The sequence below is a fragment of the Musa acuminata genome, chromosome BXJ3-4, assembly GCF_036884655.1.
Source record: "Musa acuminata AAA Group cultivar baxijiao chromosome BXJ3-4, Cavendish_Baxijiao_AAA, whole genome shotgun sequence".
Lineage (NCBI taxonomy): Eukaryota > Viridiplantae > Streptophyta > Magnoliopsida > Zingiberales > Musaceae > Musa > Musa acuminata.
Genome location: NC_088352.1, coordinates 34,106,477 through 34,122,900, shown reverse-complemented (window position 1 = coordinate 34,122,900; position 16,424 = coordinate 34,106,477). Strand labels below are relative to the sequence as shown.

The following is a 16,424-nucleotide window of genomic DNA, read 5'->3' as shown; positions in this document are numbered from 1 at the left end:
ATATTACGTGATTGATATTAGATGGACAATATTAACAACAGACTCAGCGAGCAAAGAGGAATCTCCAAACCAGGAAGGAAGCCCAGACATACACGCTTTCTCCCACATGCAACTTGCCCAAAGAACTCTAGACACGCAAGTAAACCCTACTTCCACGTCCTGACTCGTTATTATTGAACACCATAATGATCGACTCTTTGGTGCGACGTACCCATCCCCGAGGCATTAAAGCTTCTGAAAGCTAGCCAGAAGTCAACATTGACGACTAACCAATTCAGATGCAGAGCGATTACTATGTGGCAGTGGTTTGATAATTGGATTGAAGAACCACTGCACAAGGCAGTAGAGATTTGAAAACAGCGAAGAACAAGGTGTGCACAGACAGATGCAGTCACGAGCCTGGAGACAGGCAACGAACAACCTCCCAACGTAACATGCAGCTGCTCCCAAATGTTTCTAACTCTGACCATGTACAAACATTCCGACCCAAATGCGTCCAAGACAGGCAGAGCGTTCGAGCCATGCGTGTCCCGACAGCGGCGTATCTTCGCGATACGCACGAGGCCGAACAAGTAACACTCAGACGTACGTCGAGGTGAAATCGTTGAAACTTGAACCATTTCAACTAAAAATAGGCAAAAGTTAATAAGAAAGAAAAAGAAGAGAGCCATATGTTCGGCTTTGTGTGATTACTTACTTGGCCGGGCTCAATTCTAATCAAATGAAAACCCATGAATGATTAAAAGTTTCTCTTAATCAATGTTGCTGTGTTCACTGCAGATAAAAAGGGAGATGTGCGTCTTCATCACTGCATGTGGGGGACCGAGGTCCGTCCGAAAAGGAGGCGCCTTAGAACGGCACATGAAGTCACGGGCAGCAAAGCCAACCATTAATTCCGATGAGGGATCGCCATCAACCCACACGCGCAAGCCCCTGCGTCCCATCGCTCTCTCCCGTGTCCCTGACTCGTCCCACCCTATTGACTATATGAAACCATTCTACAATACCAACCTCTTTATCTCTATGTAGGTGATGAGCAAGACTTTAATGTTTGGGTTTCATACAGTTGAAATTTACTGCTACTCCACATGATCATCTCATAATAATGACCGGTCGATTTCACAAGATCTCTTTATTGGACTAGATATAAAATAAGCCAAAGGGAAACAGTATAATGATATCAGTGGTAATAAGAACTACAGTTATAAAAGAAACAAATACATAAAAAATACTTTTTTAATATATTAAGATTGGCCGAGGATTAAAAAACAAAAAAGATGACCGACAGTGAAGGACATGAGGACAAGGTCCATGAATTTATATATACGTTTTCTCGTTGTGTCGAGGACGTCATTCTCATACTCACCACGTGGTGGCCCCTACCAACGGACAAAGACCACAAATTTTACTCGTCTCACGTCGCAGTCTACTTGGTTTCTCTAACCCGTAAGTGAACCGGGTAGGCTCGTCGGCGGGTAAGAAAAGTTATTGCTAGTGGACGAGAAAAGAAGAATAAATAAATAAATAAAATAGAACATCGAAAGGGTTAAAGAGATTCCTCCACCACAAGGAGCCGAGTATCCATGCGTGCAGAGCCTGCCGAGCCACCTCTTCTTCCTCTGCTATGATCTCTTTCCGCTCGTTCTCTCTTCTCTCCACTTGCAAGTATGACGATATAGTATCGAATGGTTTTCTACTCCCTCTATCTCCCATGTCTTCCTTTTTGCTTATCGCCGCCTCCAAAGCTGCCATTCCGGCCTGTTAATTTCCTCTTCCGGCTCTAATACAATCCCTTGAGACATCCGGTGATGATGATGATGATGGTTAGGAAGCCGCTCATGCTCAAGGATTACCTCGAGCTCGACGACGACGACGACGATTCGGAATCCGTTGCCTCCTCCGGTCTCGCCGGTGTCCCCACCATCCGGTGCCTACTCGACGCGGAGCTCCGTAGCGGCGCGGCGGGGCTGGTCCACACAGCGCAATCTAATAAAAATACCCGGTCGAAGTTCTGCGCCGCGATCAATGCCGTCAAGCTCCTGCCTTTTTCCTCCTCCGACGGTAGGTGCCTACCGGGGCATGACGGATCTCTTTCCAGAAGCATATCGAGGCGGCTCAGGGGAAGCTTGTGGAAGAAGAAAGAAAAGAAGGCAGACCAGCAGGCGGCGGTGGACAGCAGGGCCAAGGTCAGAGACATCGTACGGCACCGATCGTTCGACGAGAACGGAGAAGGGTGGAAGTCTCTCCGATTCCCCTCCCCCGTTGCTAGTAGTCTCAGCAGTTGGTCGGAGACGGAGTCCTGCGGCACAGTCTCCGACCTCCTCCCCGCGTCCATGGCGAGCTCGGAGAGCCTGGACGAGAACGCTGCCTCCGCGGGTGGGAGGAGAAAAGAATCACCATCACGTGGCCCAAACCTTAATGACAAGTCGGAGAAGAAGGCCGACGATGAGAAATCGGAGGGTGAAGCCATCGCCAGCCGACCGGCGAAGGTGAGGGTTTATTTTACTCAATTAACTTGTTTATTAATTGGTACCTCAATTATTTTGGGCCCCCAAGTTTTATGATTAGGGACGCTCAGCTCCAGCCATTTAATGCTATATCTGTAGATGGCCCTCCCCAAATCTTTTGATGGATGGGTTTGTACTTGTCTTCTGTTACTTGTCACTGTTAACTTGTTCTACAATCATCACATAGAGAGGGAGGATTCTAATACTTTGCAATACTAGTAACAATTGGATACTTCCTATTTGTACGACCGTCGAGGAAGTAAAGTAGGGAATGGGGTGGACGTTAGATCAACATTATAAACATTAAAAAGTGAAAGTAGCTAATAGCTGTAGTAATGATAACACGATATGCGTGGAGTTGTGGAGAGCCAGGTTAATGATTGCTTAGGTATATTCCGCGTTCGGATGTATCATGACATGATGTGTGATATCGTGGAAAGTTCGGATGGTGATTGATCCATCCAAAGCAATATCCTTTAAATATGAGGTTCAACCTAACACAAGTATAGGATATTCTAAGGCCACAGTATAGTTCTTAGACCTTATCTTCTCTTGGTCTGTCATGCACACTTTTCTCGTCTGAAAGTTTCGTCCGTAACAAGCAAGTCCCACAGAGACTGGGGACCTCGACTACGCGTGTGAAGGTTTAGGCGGTGGCCTTTGCTGTCTATTCTACGGACGGATTGTGATTCGAGTGGGGTTCTTGTTTTCCAACCCATGATCGATTAATCCCTTACGTGTCTTCGGGGAATCGGGTCGAATCCATCTAGTATTTGACCCGGAATTCGATATTATCTGGATCGAGGACCACACCTTGATAATTTCCTAGATTGATCCTAAATATTTCTGCCTATGTTTATCGGGGGTCAATCACACACCTACACATCTTGCTCTTTTTCCCCTTTACTGAATCAATTATCTCTTCTGTTTCACAAAATACTTATTAGTTCTTCTAATTTTGAATGGAACGGAAATAGGTATCGGATAGCAAAGAGACGGAGTCCTACGAGTGCAACTCCGAGGAAGAGGACGAGGAGGAGAAGCTAAGCCCAGTTTCGGTCATCGACTATCCCTACCAACAAGATAACGGGCACGATGACGAGGAGGAACAGGATGCCACCACCACGTTCCATCGCAGCCTCGCCAACATTGAGCGTACGTGTCTTTGGTCCCATACCAAGTATTTAAAGAAAATATAATACGCATCGACAATGAGAATTTGGTTCGAGGAGATACCAATTTGTAACGCACGCTCGGACTCCTTGGATTCTTTTTGTTGGGCTGGGCCCCACGCCGTTAATTCTTTTCGTCTTGTTCCACCGGAACGCCCTCCTGCGCAAAACACCAGAAGAATCAATAAATGCAGACTTCCCCCCTCCCCTCCAAGTAAAAGGGAAGAGAATAAAAGAAGGGGGATTCATCCCATCTGCTGCTCTTATTAGATCAGGAGTCTTACGTCCCCTTGTGTGACCGGTTTGATTTGCTTAATGCGTGCAGGGACCAAAGAGCAGCTGCTGCGCAGGATCAGACGGTTTGAAATGCTCGCCGAGCTGGACCCCGGGGTTCTCTCCGCGTCGTCGTCGCAGGATGATCTCCAAGAATCCACCGACCACGTGGCATCCTCGGGCGGTGAGGGAGAGGAGGAGAGAGCGTGGGGCCTACTCGGCGAGCTGAAGGCCAGCCCGCTCGAGGAGGGTCCACGTGGGAGCATGGAGAAGCTTCTGTTGGACTTCTTCATCCAAGGGCAGTGCCGCTCTAGCTACGCCAATCGCGACCGTCCGTTGCGATGGGGCCGCACGCGACCGCCCCGCGCGCTCCGTGGGGAGACCCGGGAGATGTTGAACACCGCTAGAGATTGGATCGACGGCAGGAGATGCAGAGACCTGGACGACGTCCACGGGGAGGCGACGCTGAGGGAGATGGAGGGGAACGGACGGTGGAGATGCTTCGACGAGATAGAGGAGGAACTGGGGATGCAACTGGAAAATGCCCTGTTCGAGTCAGCTGTGGCGGAGTTGGTACAGGATTTAGTATCACGTTAGTAAATCAGAAAAAAAAAAATCTCGTTATTGATTGGTTAATTTTCTTGTGTAAGTGGCAATAACGAGGGTAGATTGTTCTTGCTTGTAAGGAGACCCAGTGAGATGTAAAAATATCCAATAAAATTGATTCATATATTAAACAGCGTGCACAAATTACCGTGAGGTTTGATGGTATTCCCAGCTGCTCCAATTCATCTTAGCGTCCCATCATCCGTTGCTTCTTCTCATGCTCGTGGTTGAATCTTAGAACAACTCCATCTCGAAACAATGATGTACTTCAAACGTCATTGGGCGATGGGAGTTGTGTTCGAAGGAGTCACTTCCACGCGCCCGCCAGTAAAGAACGGACTGCTGTGACTTCAAAATTGCATAACTAAAGCACTTCAAACCAAAAAGTGTTGTGTAGGATTTTCTTAATATGGTTTAGTACTTGAAATTTCTTCATATATATTCTTAACATGGTTTATAGTACATAGATTTTCTTAACATGGATTTTCTTAATAAATTTACAAAGTGTGGCTTTTCACACTTGGTCACCCAGACTCTTTACTAATGTTAACATGGCTTAGGACACTCATGCAATCTAATATAACCCAAGGAACGAGAGAAGGGCTGCAACCCTTACCCAAAACTGATGCTTCACAAAAAAGACTGCGGTAGAGCCAGAAGAACCTGAGAGCAGCCACATAAATAATTCAACTTTGTTAAATGAAAAACCCAGCAGCATATCGTAATTACTCGAAAACAAAAGGTGCAAAAGTAATTCTATCAGCAGGTGGAGGCTGACGAGGAGATCTGCTCACCACCTCCCCCTTCGAATGACCAATGAGGGAATATCTTTAATTTTCTGTCCGTAACTCTTTGAGTCTATACTCGCTGAGAAAATTACTCTTGATGATGATATATAATATATATTTGCTAGGACCAATAGGGTGGAAGAATTTTGGAAAGATGCTTGGTCCCTAGATTTCTCTGTTTTGATTGCCTCTGATGCCAGAGGCAATGGTTAGAATTGTGTAATCGTTTCTTACAGTAATTTATATTGGAAAGAAAAAGATACCGGTTACCATGGAATGCTAGTGTCAGGCATTCAGCAAAGGCCCATATTATGTGACACAAGCCAGTGAGCTCTTTTGGTGGCCCAGATCATGTGACACAAGCCAGTGACCTCTAAGTACACCTGGATTTACTTGTGTTCCATACCCATAACCACCAAGAAGTTAGGGGGCTCTTTTGGTGTATTGGTCTGTGATGAAACTATTTATTGTTGTAATTTCGAGTGCAAATCCATGAAGGTCTATTAGTCCAACAGCATCTTGTTCTTGTGTTGTGGTATCTTTTCGCTCAGGATGTGACTGCATTACTCAATTATTAAATGCGACAATCAACTCATTTTCACTCCAAATGAGAACGACAAGCGACATGGTGATGCATGAACCGAAGTCAGTAAAAAAGCAGGTTGCAGCAGAGGTAGAAGGGTTATAAGAGCATGCGATTAAGGCTGGATACAAGATGGACATGGACGAAGAGCCTAATGTCAGAAAAACAAAAAACTTTCCTTTCAGTTCACTTAATTTAGATGCGATTACTATGTAATCGACAGGACCAACCCCTTTGTAAAAGAAGGAAACGTGTAACTGGAATCTGAAGGCATTGAAACCCTAGATTTAACCCCTAAGAACGCGATTCGATATTTATCTGGTAATAGAAATCGCCGTCGGGCGAACCCTGGCATCAATGGCTCCAATGGCGCATCGAAATGCCACAACCAGAAAAGGCCAATGACGATCCATCATTCTCAGAATGAAGGCAACTCCCACACGCACAAGCAACGAAAAGTAAAAGAAGAAAAAGCATACCAAAATCTAAATTCGGATATGCGTACTCTACTCGAACCCAAGTGGAGGCTCGACGTCGTCTCCCTGCCCAGTCGCGCACATCTCCTTCCCAAATAGCCGAAAGGAATGAGAGAACGAGAGGGCGAGATTTGTTTTTTATTAGGAGGGATTTCGGGATGGAGAGAAGCGCAACACCCTCGAAAAGAAGCGTCCCCAAATTGGAGTAGGAATTGGCGCCAGAATTCGCGTGTGGAATTTGTTACGCGCTGAGTAAGGCGTCGGATGGCCCGTCCATTCTCTCGTGCAATACTACGCGTAAAAATGTTGCGAATGGACATTCACGGTCCGGCCATCGACTCCGGTTGGACAGGCGACGTTTCCGGTAATTTATCTGAAGAAGTCTTTTTTTTTTATTCTTCCTTTTTTTTTGTATTTGTCAAATGATGTCTCGTATTTCAAATAATATAAAAAAAGGGTAGCAGTAGATGATTTCTAATGTAATAATAATAAAAAAGAACCGCGATGCTAAAAGATTTAAGTACAGGAAAAAAAATGTAATTAACCCGAACCACGCGCTCGCAGAAAATTATGTAATTAGCCCCCCGAAGTCTCAAGAACCACACACACGCAGACAGCAGCGGAGAAGCCCACGCCGCCGTCCCTGCTCTCTCTCCTCTCCTCTCCAATGGCCGCCGCCTCCACCTCTCTTCTTCAATCCCTCTTCTCTCCCTTCCCATTCCCTAGTCGGATGCTCACCTCCTCCTCCATCTCCGGCCGATGCCCCGCCGCGCTCCTCGTCCGTCGCCCGCATCGGACGGCTCGAAACCCTCCCTCGCACGTCACCGGCGTGCGGAGGAGGAGGAGCGGAGGCCATGCTCGTGCCGCCTATGTCTCCGCCCCTGCAGCCGACCCCGATCCCGTCGCCAAGGATGAAAGTCCCGCGGCGGACGTCTTGTCCCTGCCGCCTGTTGCCATTAGCTGGAGCGTCATCTGGTCTCTCCTCTCCCGTCACAAGATTCGGATGGCCGTCTCGCTCGCCTCTCTAGTTGGATGCACTTCTTGTACCCTCGCGATGCCTATCTTCTCTGGTAACGATTCGTATCCCCCCTACTTCAAGACAAAAGGTTCTCTATTGCGCCTCTGACGATTGATCTCCCCTCTATGTATTTTGGATTAAATTATAGTACAAGTTACCGCCGACGGTGTTACGATACGTTTCATGTAATGACACTTTGTTGATTATATTTGTCGTTTCATATATGTTAGTTAGGGTTAGCAAAGAGATAGTCAAAGATTGTGCTCTCCTAATCGGATAAGGCATACATCCTACCGACGTAAGATGCCAATCTGGAATGGCCAATCCAAACGCCCTCCCGTTCTTTGTTTCCTTGTCAGAGGAATCCTGCCAAAGTTGATCTTTGTGGTTCAGTTTTCTTAATGTATGTCATCATATCAATTGGTAGTATCGTAGAAAAGTACAAAATTTTGTGAGTGATTGATGGCTTCTAGCTGAAAGGGAAGAAAGAAAAAAAGGTAAGAACAAATTGGTTATGACTACAATGATAAATAAATTTATTGGGCCATTGAACTAAGTATGACTGCAATTATGATTATTCTTATTATTCGTCCCTATTTTTCTGCATTTTGGTTATTATTCTTGATGTCCAAACTTACAAAATGCACCATATTGTTATTGCATTTGCTGCAATATAAATCACTAAAAGAAGAATAAGCTAACATGAAACTTGCTCAGTATTGTCCTCCCCTCAAAGCGCCTTGCTGCTTACTAATCTATAAGTTGCTCCCGCTTAATTGATTTCAAAATATGATCATCTGTGCTCAAAATTATGAGGTAGGATGTGGGTTAACTACATATGCGTAAGCTATAACATGCAAAAAGTACCTAACAGGAAGTATCAAGGTTTGCATACCATCAAGAGTATCCAAGCTCAATGCTGTGTGCATTTACACAGATGTAATATTATATGCCAACACCATTTAGTTGATCTATTGAGACTTTTTCTATGGGTACTGCACTTAGTTCTCTGTGGTTCTTTATTTTGTGCCTTTTGATGAAATGTTCATTTAGATGATTGAACTTAAATATCTGACTACCTTCCAAGTGGAAAGGGAAAGTTATATGTTTTAATTGTTGCATACTGTGCCTATGTGGACTGAATATCGACCCAACCCTTGCCAATTTGCTTTGCCGTTGGAATTAGGGATATCATTTGACACAAGCAGAGTTTTTTAATACATGCAAACTTCTAAATATCAAATGATCATTTGGACAATGATAGTGTGATCTGACACTAGGTTATCTTCCAATAAGCTGGACCCACTCTCTGATGCTTTGTCATTTATAAACCAATAATTTTTTACTTTATGAATTAATTTACACATTAGCTATTGGTCAAATTATTAGAGTAATGAATTAACATTTGACTTGTAATTGTAAAATATTCAATAAGCACAAAATTCTTTTCTTTTCATTAAGAAGTCATTGAAAATTGTTCAACTCAATTTCTAAGGTGAGTGATTCTTAGATAAGTTGTGGGGATTATTTTCTATTATGTTTTTGATTGTCAGCTATTCTTTTCATGTTTTTGCTCTGATCTTCACGTCAAATTGTAACAGGGAAGTTCTTTCAGACACTTACAGGGACAGTTTCTGAGCCTTTATGGAGACTTCTATCTCAGATTGCCTTTTTGTATTCTTTGGAACCCATCTTTACTATAATCTTCGTCACCAACATGACCATTATATGGGAGTCTGTGATGGCAAATCTAAGAGGCCAGATATTTAGACAGATATTGATTCAAAAGGTTCAATATCTTTATTCATCTTTATTTGCAACTGGACGTGCTCAGATTTTTTATAATCATGTCCTTGTGCTGGAAACATATTCCATTTCTACTTCTTGTATAAGTAAACATGAGAGCTCTTACAGCAGAGAAGGAAAAAGAGGTACCGAAGACACTGATAAAGGAGAAGAGAAGGAAACTAGAGGGAAAATGCCTACTTTTTCATATTAGATTTGTGTTTTCTTGTGTTATCAGTCAAATACTAGCAGGTTGGTCAAAAGACTCAAAACTAACATTTGAGTTACATAATGCCTTTCCGTGTGTGGCCAACCAATTAAGCTATTAATTTGTATTAAAACATGATTGTGCCTTGGAATGACAAGAAGGTTATTCATTTGCGATCTGGGTGACCAAATACATTGACGTCCTCAGATACTCTATTGGCAGGAGCCTTATTTACTAACCACTGTTTTCTGCTCACAAATCCATATTTCCAAGGATATAAGATTCATCTGGATTCTTGAATTGCAAACTCATGAATTTAGTATAGTTAATAATCTGCATAATTTAATGTATTTTGGACAGAAAATTGGCTACTGTCGAGATTGATCTTATGGTAAGACCATGCCTAAATCAGCTTAACCGTCCACCACCAAGCAGAGTTCCATGATTATTTAAGTTTATCAAGTAAAAACATTTTGATTCTGACTCTTATGATTTATTTAATGATAAATTCCAGTTTGATAAAGCTTTTTTGGTAAATGCAATTATGTTGGAAGATTTAAGTGCAACAATATAATTCTTTATGACACCAAATGGCAACACAGCTATACATTTAAATTGTTCTAATTCACTACATTCCTGTTCATTCCACATTTCTTCTGTGTCTTATCATGTCTAAGTTTATTGTTTTGAATTGTCACTCAGTGTGAAGTTTTTGTAATTCTTCTGTGGCTTTTTTCTTTTTGCAGGTGGAGTTTTTTGACCGTCATAAGGTATTATTTCATAATTCTGTTTGCTAGACTTACAGCAGTTTCTTTTCTACGTATCCACAATGTGGCTATATATACTACTATTCCTATTCATTTTGCATTCCTTGTAATACATTCTTTCTGAAGAATCATGTCATAAATGCCTCTAACTGCATTTCTTAATAACATAATATTTGCCTTTAAAACTGAACTAAGTTGTTTATTAAATGCATTTATGTCAATTTAGTTTCTATATCCGCTATTCCGAGTTCATAGTTTTGACTTGTTTTCATGTATACACTGTGACTGTCTGATAGTTTTCCATTTCTTGCATAGCCATTTCATCCCAGTAGGTTTTCTGCTTATAGCAAAATGTGTGATTGTATTCTTGGGCAGGTTGGTGAATTGACTGGGTTGTTGACATCTGACTTGGGTTCTTTAAAGGATATTGTCAATGAGAATATTTCAAGAGATCGTGGTCTGAGAGCACTCTCTGAGGAAAGCTACTTTTTACTCTGATGACAATATGAGCTTGATCTTTGATTAGTACATGTTTATTACTTTTAGTTTTCTGAAAATTAACAATCATTGCACTTAACCCTTCAGCTTTCTTTTGGTCATAAGTTTTTCCAATAGATAATTTCTTGTCTCTCTTTAACATGTCTATGTCATCATTCTGATACTTTAATATATACTTGAGTTTCTCATTTGTTTCATTTTGTGTCTTGCAGGTTGTTGGTACGATATGCATACTTTTCACACTCTCGACACAGTTGGCTCCTATCTTAGCGTTGCTGATGGTGGTTATATCTGTTTTAGTAGGTAAGTAATGTATTGCTCAAGGAATTAATCTTGAGGCGTATGGTCCTTACTGTACCCATGTCGAAGAACACCATTGGTAACTTTATTGCTTGTGCTAGTCACATAGGGTCCATCCTGTACTGCACCAATCAATATGTATTGGTAGTTGGTACACTGAAGGACCAGCACATTAGTAGTACCCACGACTACAATCCTTTTTTATTGAAGATCTGTGCTTACAATTAATACAATATGGATTTATATTTGTAGTGAATATTGCCTTTTGTTGCTTCTATTGAACTATCCAAATTATAGCCTTAGTCTCTATGTTGTAGATAATGGTAATTTCATGGATCTATAATTCATGTGAAAAAACAAAACATAATTTACCCAAAATTTTGCACTTGCTCAATATTATTTAGATTTTACAGTTGAAAGTTTAGGTTCCAAAATTTCCACTCTATACAAATTTTGAGGATTTGTTTTTAATCTCAAGTCACATAACTTTAGTGATTACCTTAGTAGCTGATTGTTTGATTAACCTGATTATACATCTTCATGTATTATCAGGATGTATGACCTGATTTTCAACATTTTGATATTAGCGAAGAGAAGGAACATAAGACCTTCATGCAAGTAGCCCTTGTTACTAGCAAAGATATGCCTTGAGGTCAAACCTATTTATCATGATGTATGGCCTGATTTTTCAGCATTTTTGGTACTAGTAAAGAAGAGCACAAAACCCATGAAATCACTTGATACCAAGGTTCGCAATACCGTACCGTACCAGTATTTCGACCTGGGCTCGGTACCGGTACGGCACGGTGTACCGAGTATTGTAGCACTGCTACAGTGCGGACCGGTACCGAGCGATCCGCATACTGCTGGCCTGTCGGACCGGCGGTACGATTCGGTATGGCAGACACTGCTTGATACTATCAAAGAGATGCCTTAAAGTCAAACCTACTATTTCTTTTCTTCATATGTTTTGATGTCGTGGATATCCCCTGACAAGGAACAGAAAAATTGGTCAACTGATCTCTCAGGTTCCTGATCTTAAGCTTTTTAAATGTTTTGCTCTAATTACAGTCATCTGACTGTCACTGATCTGACTTTATTCAATGAGAACGACATAATATTTGTCTAAACAAAAATTGATTGATTCAGGCAATTCCACCCATTTTAGGTCGATCTTGGTGCATCAGAATGGATGACCTAATTTTTCAGGATTTACAGCATCAGCTCATAACTTTTGAATCTTACAAACGTGTGAGGTCTAGCATTTACTATAGACCAATTCAAGTGTAACACCACATTAAAAAAAAAAAATGTACGTAGTTCCTTTTTATCCTTTGGCAGCATGAGTAGTCATTTTATTCTGCATAAGCCTCTCATGTGAGACATAAATATTGACTTTTGTGGAACAAAATCTTTTGTATTTTGTTTATTACAATCATAGATCACCTTTCTTCTGTGCCCTTTTTCAAAGTGATGCACTGTATTTGAGACTTTGCCTCATCTATATGATAGTTATTGTAACATTTAAATGGTGTATTTATGTCCCTGATTGGCACATGCTCAGCTGTGTTTAAGCGGTCAACTGTTCCTGTCTTTATATCTCATGGAATGGTGCAAGCGAGCATATCAGACTGTGCAACTGAAACATTTTCTGCAATTCGTACTGTAAGTTTCAAGATTATTTTGCATATATCTTATTTTATCTCCTGTTCAATATTGTTTCTTAAAATTATGCTAATTTATTCAGAAATATCTATTTAATTATCAAAGATATATCCATCGTTCTACTTTCAGAAGAATAACTCTTAGCTTTTTTTTCTTCATATAGGTTAGATCTTTTGCTGGTGAGAAGCGACAGTTCTCCATCTTCAGAAATTTGGTAAGGTTTGACTGTTTGAAGATACAACATCATAAAATTTGTTGTTAAAAGAAATGCTAGAAAATATTACCAGTAGATTATATTGCACATTCCGGAACATTTCAAACATGGAAAACTCATGGCCTATGCAATTTCAATGAGTTGGTTTATCATCCTTAGTGTCTGCTAGTAAATTTAAAAATGTTCTCTTTGCCTAATGTGTCTTTTAACGGTTGCACCAAGTTGACAATGGATTGGTATTTAGTGCATGGTTGAAAAATTGTCTCAAGGGTTCTATAATTTTATGACAGTGTTACTTCTCCGTAACAAGATAGATTAGCCATAATTCAAGAAATGATGCATCCAAACAACTTTTATTGAGTGTCCAATATGATTTCAATTTTGGAACCCCATGAGTAAAGAGGGATATCTCCTACTGTCCTACAATTCCTGGGTCTAACAAAATATATAAATTTGGATTTTGTAAATTATGTTGACTTCACGGTAGAAACCTATTTAATAAATTTGAATTATTAGCGGTTTTCTGAGTAGGGCTTTTTAAATTTGCAGACAAGGTTCTGATATGGCATGTCAGAGATTTTTGCTCACCAACATTTGTCATTTTGACCATGCAACCCTTGATGACTGCAAGCTCATAGTCTGACTAATTTCTTGGTTTTTGCAAATGTCTCTGAAAATATCTTGTAAAAGGTTTTAATTATCTAAATTTTGCAATATGTTTTGATTTTTCTTTTATTCTCACTTCTTTCTTGTGATCTCTGACTAATCCCTAGATTTGCTGAGTTCTTATTTTTATTAATTATTTTATAATTTTGTTAGGTACTTGCTTACCAGAACAATGGCATAAAACTTGGTACTTTGAAGTCTGCAAATGAGTCCTTGACAAGGACAGTAGTCTACATTTCTCTGATGGCACTTTATTGTCTTGGTGGAAGCAAAGTCAAGGCGGTAAGAATCACCATGGTCTCATAATTAATATTCCTTGCATGAGTTTGTCCAAGATTGTGACTTAAGAAACAAAAAATCTTTCGAGATAAGTCCTTGTTTAGTCAATAGTTATAAAATTTTACTAATACACATTCTTTTCTGCAGTTAGAGTCTCTTTGCTAAACTTTCCATTCAAGTTGCTCTTAATTGTGTCTTATCACCAATTCCCAGACAGCCCTCTTTGGTTTTGGTTCTTCAGCACCTTTTTGCATTTCACCATCATCAGCTAGTTGACCAGGTGGAGCTGACCTGTCTTTCCTGATCTCCTGAGGCAGGCAACATTAGTTTCCTTTGCATGAAGGCAGTGAGACTTGCACCATCCTGTCAGTGATGTTGTCAGGACTCTTTCCCATGATGTTAGTTGGTAGTGTCGAGTTCATCATCTTTGTAAGAGGGAGATATGTTCTACTGGTTTTGGGTAAGACCATGCATGTGGTTACAGTAATTGCTTGTTGAAGAAGAAATCATGAACCAATTGCTTAAGAATACAATAATAGGATTTACAGTTCTACAGAAAATTCTTCTAATGGAATTTACAACCAACTTTTGCCTTTTTCTTTAGTTTCAATTGTGTTAGGTAGAAGCTTAAATTGGTTGGATGAAATAAAGTTTCTATGATGTCTCTCCCATGCTATTCTCTCACTTAGTTGTCCAATTTCAGGGTGAACTGTCTGTTGGAACTATGGTTTCTTTTATTGGTTACACTTTCACGCTAACTTTTGCGGTGAGTTACTTCTTTTTATGCCTTTTTGGTATCTTAGATAAAATGTTTGTGCTTAATTGACAATTAGAAGCATTACAGGTTCAAGGGGGTGTCAACACTCTCGGTGATCTCCGCCGGACTTTTGCTGCTGCTGAAAGAATTAATTCTATTCTTTCTCCAGCGGAAATTGACATGTCACTTGCATATGGTTTAGAGAAAGAACTCCAAACAACTGAAGTAGATATCAATCTTGGTTTGAATCATGAAGACGTTTATCATAAGAAGAAACAAAGCAAGCATTACATGTTAGCACTGAGATCAGCAAGTGATGGGTGTAATCTAGCTTGGTCAGGTGACATCTGTCTAGAAGGTATCCTTTTTCACTAGTATTCTGAGAATAATTTCTGCCAAAGTATCTTGTACCTCACATGACTTAGAATTTTTTTCATCTTTAGATAGAGTTATGCTTCATGATGGGCATATCTGCCATGTTTGCAGATCACCAGATTTATTGGCACACATATTTTAGACAACAATCAAACATAACTAACATGAACCATACTTTGGCACCTCAGCGTGTGTATATTGTAGAACTGCACTTATATGGTCCAAATTAACCAAAGCTGATTTGTATTTTGGATTGCTAGTTATTTGTTTCCTGGACCGCCTGATAAATGTCAATCTGTCTTGCATGTATCAATGTGTAAACTACGTCTTCATCTTTGTTTAGAATGACTCGAAATATCTTTAGAAGGTATGAATCAAAATTTTCTGTAATTAAAAAAAAAAAGAATAGTTTTCTTTTGTTTGGACATGCTTATATATAACCATCAGAGTTGCATTTTTGTACTTTTTTGAAAATGCAAGAACGTATTAAAAGTTTTCTTCATTTGGATATTTTGTCATTATTATATGTTAGTAAAATGGTTTCTGTTTTTAGTTACATAACTAGGATTTTGCATGTCTTTCTGTACTATTTCTAATGCTCAATCAATTAGGCTGCAAACATGTTAAACCTTCAATCTCATGAACATTGTACATTTAATTAAAAATATTTCTTGAAAAGTTTCATTTGGCTGACGGATATGTGTTCAAATACATTTGCTTATTGGATTGTTTTTACATGATTGTGTTCAAATATTTCTATAATTTGTATAGTTTCGGTTAACTTTACAGTTCTGTATTTTCTTTGTCCGAGGGCTTCATAACTCTTTATTAGTCTTTACGCTTGTGTTTATATATAAGTGACTTATATATAAGTGTTTATATATAAGTTGTCATTTCATGTGTTGAATGTAAGGGGACCTTAAGAGGGTGGCCTTTGCAATGATAAGATTTCTGCATTGTGACCTAGTTGTCATGGGTTGAAACTTCTTTGGAAAACAGCCTCTCAATATGCTGATATAAGACCATAGTTATTTGACCTTCTCCTATAAGGCAGTTGCCTCATGTTCTCAGTTTTCCAAGCTACGTCCAATGCATTTTAACATAATGATTTTTTTGTTATTTTGTTATACACTTAATTCCTCATATAACTATTTGCTAATGCCACAATTTCATGTGCATGAGTTCAAATTTCTTTTCCTATTGGCTTTATGTTCATTTGAATCAAACATTGAACTCTCACCAATTTAGTTTGATCTGAATTATTAGTATATTTTGCTTGCCAACTTACATTGTCTCTATAAGGGCAGATATATACTTCTCTTATCCTTTAAGGTCTGATGTGGAGGTCTTGAGTGGTCTGAATCTGACCCTCGAATGTGGAAAGATAACAGCACTAGTGGGACCCAGTGGTGCTGGAAAAAGTACAATAGTACAACTTCTGGCACGCTTTTATGAGGTAAATATCATCTTGGTTATTGAAATTATTT

At 40.1% G+C, this 16,424-nt stretch overlaps 2 protein-coding genes across 7 annotated transcripts in view; both read left to right on the top strand.

The window, feature by feature from the left end:
- The first annotated feature begins 1,563 nt into the window (after window positions 1–1,563).
- Window positions 1,564–4,689, top strand: LOC103979490 (uncharacterized). Its single transcript, XM_009395659.3, has 3 exons — window positions 1,564–2,489; window positions 3,485–3,662; window positions 4,005–4,689. The coding sequence occupies exons 1-3, from the start codon at window positions 1,809–1,811 to the stop codon at window positions 4,547–4,549; spliced, it is 1,404 nt and encodes a 467-aa protein (XP_009393934.2). The 5' UTR covers window positions 1,564–1,808; the 3' UTR covers window positions 4,550–4,689.
- Window positions 4,690–6,480: 1,791 nt separating this feature from the next.
- The window catches only part of LOC135585520 (ABC transporter B family member 28-like), a 15,992-nt gene continuing 6,048 nt past the window's right edge, over window positions 6,481–16,424 (top strand). For 4 of the 6 annotated variants that reach the window (XR_010496138.1, XR_010496137.1, XR_010496136.1 and 1 more), the window contains exons 1-11: window positions 6,981–7,475; window positions 9,025–9,212; window positions 10,163–10,186; window positions 10,559–10,661; window positions 10,895–10,984; window positions 12,546–12,646; window positions 12,810–12,860; window positions 13,680–13,808; window positions 14,509–14,571; window positions 14,650–14,920; window positions 16,245–16,393. Coding sequence is in view for 1 of the 6 variants with exons in the window: in XM_065149384.1 (XP_065005456.1) it covers window positions 7,073–7,475; window positions 9,025–9,212; window positions 10,163–10,186; window positions 10,559–10,661; window positions 10,895–10,984; window positions 12,546–12,646; window positions 12,810–12,860; window positions 13,680–13,808; window positions 14,509–14,571; window positions 14,650–14,920; window positions 16,245–16,393 (1,572 nt within the window). In the remaining 5 variants the exon portion in view is untranslated. Of the gene's footprint in view, window positions 6,770–6,980; window positions 7,476–9,024; window positions 9,213–10,162; window positions 10,187–10,558; window positions 10,662–10,893; window positions 10,985–12,545; window positions 12,647–12,809; window positions 12,861–13,679; window positions 13,809–14,508; window positions 14,572–14,649; window positions 14,921–16,244; window positions 16,394–16,424 lie in introns of those variants that run through there. The other 2 variants (XR_010496140.1, XR_010496139.1) reach the window with 2 other exon arrangements.

Excerpts from the sequence above, each read along its gene's own strand:
- LOC103979490 (XM_009395659.3), top strand. The coding sequence starts at position 1,809 with ATGATGATGATGATGGTTAGGAAGCCGCTCATGCTCAAGGATTACCTC. Across the intron at positions 2,490-3,484 it reads TCGCCAGCCGACCGGCGAAG|GTATCGGATAGCAAAGAGAC; the intron begins GTGAGGGTTTAT and ends GAACGGAAATAG. Across the intron at positions 3,663-4,004 it reads CAGCCTCGCCAACATTGAGC|GGACCAAAGAGCAGCTGCTG; the intron begins GTACGTGTCTTT and ends TAATGCGTGCAG.